The following is a 7300-nucleotide window of genomic DNA, read 5'->3' as shown; positions in this document are numbered from 1 at the left end:
TGAGCTTGTAGTAGAACAGAGAGATTCTGATGAAACGTCATGATTCTTAACTGACGTGGTTCAGTTTTGGAACCGTATCAACCCGTTTAATTAACTGTTTTGCTATCAGAGCTCTTGATTTATTGATCGCTTGTTTTCTCAGACAGACAGATGAAGGAAACGCTGAGTGAGGCTCTTTGTTACAGGAGCTTGTGGACCAGAGGAGACGCAAGAAGTCAGAACGACAAAACGACAAAATGAAACCTGCACACGAACGTCTCATTTCTGTCTAATCTCACCAACAGGCCGTCCTTGACATGACGGTTGACCAGCGATGTGATTCACGCCGGCCGGCTGCTGCTTTAATCCATTCATCTGTAAGGAACGACTTGTCGTGCTTTTAATCCAATCGCGTCTTTAGAAATGAGTTGTTGTCGGCCAGAACCAGTCCGTCCTGCCCACCTGCTGATCAAACCCAGCGATTCACCGTACGGCCGTGACTCTGATTCCTTCTTCTTGTCTGGAGTTTCCTCTCTTTGTGCTTCCTTCTGTTTTGTATTCACGCTCCGGACTCCTTCTGTCGCTCCACTCGTTCCGTCTTCAGAACAATTTCCTCGACTTGTTCTGGATATGAAAGGCGGCGCCGCCTGATGAGTCCGGCGGGAGGCTGCTCGTCGTTAGGAGGGAGGACGCGGCGCCGGCGTATCGGGGTGTAATTTGGGAGACGAGTCCTGGATTCATCTGGCGGCATTGTCCTGAAACAATGCTGTGATGATGCTCGGCGGGGACGGAGGCGACCAGATGCTTTCAAAGGCCCCAAACGCAAATGTGCTCACAATGCTGATGAGCAGAGAGAGCTGTAGTGGCATCGACTCGTTACTGTCACACAACGGAAACACAGAAGGATTCGTTAAAAGGACAGTGTTCCACGTCACAGTGAAGACAGATTTCTACAAACATGCGTCTATAAAACATAAAGTAGTTACTGCGTGAGTATTTTCCTCCTTCCAGTCAGTAGATGCACCTTCTGGCTCCATCATTGATCCTGTTGGTCTCCATCAGTCTGAACATCTGGACGCTGCAGCTTCACCTCATTGTTCTGATACAACTGTTCGGACTCTGTCAGGTTCCACAGGGTTCCTCAGTGAACAGAACTGTTCAAGTCCAGACACGAGTTCTCAGATTGTCCTCCAGGATTTACCTTCACAAGCCTTCTAGGCTGCTGCTGATAAGATCTCCACATCATGATGCTGCCACCACCGTGCTTCACAGTGGGGATGGTGTGTTTGGTGTCCAACAAACATAGCATCTAGTCTGATGGACATAAAGCTCCATTCTGGTCTCCTCAGACCAGAGAACCTTCTTCCAGGTGACCTCAGAGTCTCCACATGTCTTCTGGTGAACTCTGGTCCAGATTTAATCTGAGCTTTTTCCAACAGAGTCTTTCTCTTTGTCTCCCATAAAGCTTTGATGGTGAAGAACAGACAACAGTTGTTGTATGAACAGTCTCTGAAGCTTCTAACTCCTTCAGAGGAGCTATAGGAGTCTTGGTGGCCTCCCTCACTCGTCTCCTTCTTGCTCGGTCACTCAGTCTTTGAGGACGTCCTGCTCCAGTCAGATCTACTCATGTTCCATTTTCCTTCCATTCCTTGATGATGTTCAGTAAAACTATTCTCTGTCCTCACCAATATATTGACGTCCTAAAACATCTTCTGGGCTTTTTTGACCTATATCTGCGTCAGGAAACATAAAAGTCCCTAAACACACCCAAAATATCTTCAGGAACTCCCAGAAAACTAAACCCTGAGGTGATGCAGCGCCGTCGTTCCTGGGTTCAGTCTCCATGGACATGCAGTGTTTATCGTGTTGTTCATGTTTAGGTTGGACTTGGCCACGGCTCTGCTCGTCCATGTCTGGTGTCTTACGCAGACTTGGAGAGATGTTTGGGCAAGCTATTAAAGTCGGTCATCAGTTTCACTCTGGGAACAAACAAACTAATTCAAATAATGACTCCTCTGATTGCAGAGCTGCAGCCCGACAGTTATTAAACCGTCTCTTTGTGAGACGCAAAGTTTCGTCATTTCACTGATAATCGAGAGCCGAGTTCCTGCAGTCGATGGAGGACGCTGAGACAAGTCTGGACGAGACCTGACGTGTTGCTTTGTTCTCTTATTGACTCTAACGTCTATAAAGACAAACGTGTGAACCTCTTTCTGTCGCCTCCGACGTCGTATTGACTCACATTCATTGCTCTGCGTTACCACGGAGACAGTTTGATGATACACAAGGAAAAGCCTTTCTAGCATCGGTCAACAAATAAATAAACTGAGAGGTTGGAGTTCCTGATATCCTGCAGATATTTAACTATTTATATCTTTATGACCTCGACAAGCTTCTGGTTTCTGCTCATCAGATGTAGAAAGATGTTCCACCATCAGCTCCAAAACATCTGTATTTTATAAATGTTAATTTCATTTTTTTCTCTTTACTATGTTCTGTAAAATAAAAGTATTTTAACTGTATTTAAATCAGCAAAAATGTCCTCATTTTATAGATATTTCTAATTTGAAAAAGAAAATTATTTGGTAAATAACTAAAACTGCTATTTGACAGATTTTCCCTGTTTTTCTAAATGACAGAAAAAAATATTCATTTACATTTTTACGAAGAAAAATTAAAAACAAACAAAATGCAGATAACAGCTGTAAATAATGATGTTAAATTTAAAAAATAATACAATTAAATTTCCCAAAATTAAATTAATTAAATTAAAATGTGTATTTTTACAAAAGTTGAAAACGTTGGGGAAAAAAACGTAATTTTTTCCCAACATTTTTACAGGATTTAAATCAGTGAAAATGTCGTTATTTTGCAGATGTTTGTTGTTTGGGCTTTTGAATTGGAAAATAGTTTTATAGAATAGAAGAGAAGAGAAGAGAATAGAATAGAGTGTATTATTATTAAGTGTATTTTTAAACTGCACATAATAAAACCTGAAGTAACAGGAGAGAATAAAACGATTATGAACACGTTGAGCTGTTTAAATAAATCCTGACACGTCGGCTGTCAATGACTCAACATGTGACGCGTCACATAAAAACGTTTTTATCGTCAGAACCATATTTTTTTTCCAGATATCTGTGGCTGTTTGAGCAGGACTCTCGTGTTCTGATGACGGGTTTGAACTGCGTGACCTCCTGCTCGGCTGATTCACGGCTCGTTCCCTCGAGTCCGTCCCTACAAGGACGGGTCGGCAGCATCCCGAGTGTGTGCACTCGTATGTGACTCGGTGGGGGGATGGGCCGGCCGGGTTCTGACCCCGTCTGAAGCGCCCTCCATAATTCATGCCTTCTGCATTTGCATCGCGCTCACACTCGGCTTCCTCGACTCGACGCCTGACGGACGCGTCGACGGCCGGTTGATTACTTCGGCTCTCATCGTCTCCGAGGCGAAGCCGCCTCCTCGTGCGCGGCCGAGCGTCGCGTCGCGTTTCTGACCTACTTTGGCTGCGACTGTATTTTTCATGAGACTCAGACACACAAACGAACGCAGAATAAATAAATAAACAAACCCCAAGAAAGCACGATATGACAGGAAGACGCCAAGACCCGGAGCAGTCGGGTTCAGTACCGGGAAAAATAACAGCAGATATCTGTGATGTTTACAAACAACAAACCTGTTTGTTATTGTTTGTAAATATTTTTTTCAATGTACTGATAGTTTGTCTGATTTATTTACGAGAAAAATGGTGAAAATTTACTGTCAAACACTAAATATAAATAATAAATATATTAAATGAATAATACAGATATTTAATGTGGACGTTATTTACAGTTTTTTTCTTAAACAATTAACGTAAATATATTTTTATTTTTTACTTGTTATCGTCTGCAATTAAAATAATTTTAAAAAATCTATTAAATAACAATTACAACAATGATTGACTATTTTTCATGGTAGACATCATTTTTCTTCCAGATAACGGCAGATATCTGTCAGTTAGTGGTCGTCTGTTCGATTCATATGCAGTAAAATGTTAATTTACAATCAAACATTGTGAATTAAAATAATTTATCTTTTTATCAATAATACAGATATTTGATGTCGACTTTTTTTTTTTTCTTACATTTTTTTTTTTGTTCACAGTCAACATGTAAATATTTTTTTGGTAATTTTACTTGTGGAAAATTTGTAACATAACGCCGACCAACATGCGACGCTGCAGGAAGCAGCTCTGAGCTCCGGTTGGCTCTGAAGTGTCCTCACGCCTGAGCGCCACTTCACTCGCTCACTTCAGCCCCCTTCAGCTTTTTAAACACCGTCTCCAATTAATTCTGAAATTGCAGCCTGTTGACGAGCTTCTGGCTCTCGAGGAATCGTGTTCACGTCTTCACCTGCTGCTGGAACCAGTGGCTGCTTCACCAGCAACAGGAGCAGCGTTTAGGGAACATTCTGCAAACACACCGTCCTCCACCAGCCTGACACCCTGAAACTGAACTGATAGTTAATGAAAAGTCGACCAGAACCTCCTCAGAACATCTGGTTCTGGATCTGCAGGATCTGTATCTGTCCTTGAAGTCCATGGTTTTATCATTTTAGGCATTTTTGAGGATTTTTTTGAAGCCGTTTTGAAGCGGTTTTGGAGTCCATTTGGACGTTTGTTTTTGGTAAATCTGGACAGATTCTGGTTCATTTGGACATTTTTGGTGATTTCAGGAAATATTTCTGATCGTTCCCGACAAACTTCATGTAATTGGTTCATCGTTTTTGGCTTTTCTTTATTATTTTACACATATTTTTATTGATTTTTCTATTTTCTTAGTCATTTTTAACAATTTTTACGCCATATTTATGTCATTTTTAACAATATTTGAGTTAATTTTAAAAAATTATTGAGTCATTTTGGTGATTTTTATTTTTTTTTAATCATTTTGGAATAATTTTAGGTATTTTTGACGTTTTTTTTGAAGCCATTTTGGAGTTTTTTTGGTTTGTTTTGGGTAAATCAGGACAGATTTTCGTTCATTTGGTAATTTTTGGTGATTTTAGAAATATTTCTAATTGTTCCAGACAAACTTTACATAAACATTTCATCATTTTTGGCTTTTTAAAAATTATTTTACACATATTTTAAGTGAAGTTTTCTATTTTCACGCCATATTTTTGTCATTTAAGTTATTTTAAAGCATTTTGGACGTTTCCTGAGTTTATTTCCTCACTGCAGCAAACAAACACGACATTTCAGGATGAAAAACACATTTTCTTTTCTTTAATCGCTCTGAACTTGTTTCCTGTTTCCTCCACAGAGCCGACACCGATTCCTCCGCCTCCGTCAGCTCCAGCTCTTCTCACGGTTCCTCTCCGGGTTCTCCCAAGGGTTCTCCTCCGCGGCGTTCCGGACGGCTCCGTTCGCCTTTCGGGGCCTCGGACCTTCATGCGTCTCCCAGCGGCAGAGTCCACCTCCACCCACCACACCACCACCACCACCACCACCACCTCCACCTCCACCACCTCAACCATGAGCTGCGAGCAGGAGTTTGGAGACGGAGCGATGGGCGTGACGCTGACGCTGCGCCTCCTCATGCACGGAAAGGTGAGCCGGTCAAGCGAAAATCATGGCAGCATCACGTGTGTTAATCCGCCGCAGAAAATAGTCCCCAGCAGACGCTTCACTTCTTCATTTGTGGGAAACTTTTGGTAAAAGCTACCCAGCGTGGCAGGGATTTAGTCAATATTTAAAAGTGAAACAGCATATTTTAGAGCGTTTTACTGAGTTTGTTTTGTTTTTTAATCCTTTAAGTGTCTCCTAAGGATACAAAAAGATGTAAAATGACCAAAACGTGACACAAAAAATCCACAAAAAGATGTAAAATGACCAAAACGTGACACAATCATCCACACAAAGCAGGACTTTAGCTCGTCTTTATCATGTAGCTTGTTTAGTTTTCTGAATTTCCTGCAGCTTTTGAATTTAGCGCATTTTTTGTTCATCTTTGTTTAAAATATCGACACATAAAACCGACATCTTCTGTTTCTGTTTCGTCCACAGGAAGTCGGGAGCATCATCGGAAAGGTGAGTCCTTCTTCTTCTGTTTGTTTTGTTTTTATAGCAACAAATCTGCATCTGAGACAAAAACCTGCGTCCGGCGGTTCAAACTCAACCAAGAAGGATTTCTCTGTGAATAAAACATTCTGGTTTTTAAATTAAAGTTAAAAAAAGAAGTGTGCAGTAATTTGAGGAGATCCTGTGAACACGTGCGGTCCTTCTGGAGGCGGCTGCAGATAACATTCAGCGTAATCCGGCCGCGCCGATACGAAGTTTTCCGTGAAATCCGAATTAATAGCGTGCGACGCTCCCGGTCGGCCGGCGACAAGGAGCCGCTCTCCAGGGACGCCAGTCAATTTAACTGTTAAATAAAAACCCCGCGGGATTTCTCTTCCAAATATATCGAAGCCGAGCGACGAGCGATAATGACCACGGCGACACCCGCTAACCCGCTAACGCCTATATTTAGATTCCTCCCCTCCAGCTCCTCCAGTGTTGCTCCTCTGAGCTCCTGTCTGAAGGTAGAACCACAGCCAGATGGAGCTGAAGGAGTCCTCTGTGACGGCGACACATGAACGCTACAGAAACAAACGGGAGGGTTATTTATCGCGGGGACGGTTTTTTTCCTTCCTCCTCTGCTGCTCCGCCGGTGAGGCTGCTCGGGGGCATCCCGGCGGCGGCTGATTAGCAGGCGGAGAGCGTCGCCGCTTCCTCACCTGGAGTCTTCTGCTCGACTTCCACGTCCTCTGCTCCGTTAAAAGTAGCTTCATCCCTGTGAAGACGCGTCGATAAATAAAATAAACATCTTGTACATTATACATGTAAACCTGCTGCAGTGTGATGCAAATTCTACTCTTACAAAGCTTCTGTATTTTCTGTTTCATGTACAGATGAAACCAGAAGTTCACGTCCACCGTAGAAAATGACACAAAACCTTTTTGTTCTCACCGTCTGACATTAAATCAAACGTCTCCTGTTTCAGCTCAGTCAGGATCACCAACATTATTAGAGAGAGAATTTTTCACTACATTCTTCAAAGTCATTAGTTTCCATCCACTAAGATCCTTCAGACTATTTGTTAAAGCCCAAATGATGATGTCACGCCTTTGGAAGCTTCTGATTGGTTAACTGGAGGCACACCTGTGGATGTATTTTAAGGCTCACCTCCAACACGCTGCTTCCTTTGGTGACAACATGGAACATCTAAAGAAAGAGACCTGTGGACCTCCACCAGTCTGGTTCTGAAGGTTCCACGTTCATCTGTTCAGACAGTTC

At 42.4% G+C, this 7300-nt stretch overlaps 1 protein-coding gene across 1 annotated transcript in view; it reads left to right on the top strand.

The window, feature by feature from the left end:
• LOC103369354 (poly(rC)-binding protein 3-like) overlaps window positions 1-7300 on the top strand; it is a 72128-nt gene that overhangs the window by 63704 nt on the left and 1124 nt on the right. Inside the window, exons 3-4 of the mRNA XM_008298046.1 lie at window positions 5286-5572; window positions 6029-6052. Coding sequence (XP_008296268.1) covers window positions 5414-5572; window positions 6029-6052 — 183 coding nt within the window. The 5' untranslated portion in view covers window positions 5286-5413. The remainder of the gene's footprint in view (window positions 1-5285; window positions 5573-6028; window positions 6053-7300) is intronic.

Source organism: Stegastes partitus, unplaced genomic scaffold (genome assembly GCF_000690725.1).
Source record: "Stegastes partitus isolate 25-593 unplaced genomic scaffold, Stegastes_partitus-1.0.2 Scaffold1275, whole genome shotgun sequence".
NCBI lineage: Eukaryota > Metazoa > Chordata > Actinopteri > Pomacentridae > Stegastes > Stegastes partitus.
The sequence above is the reverse complement of the archived record's forward strand: the minus strand, read 5'-3'. Positions and strand labels throughout refer to the sequence as shown.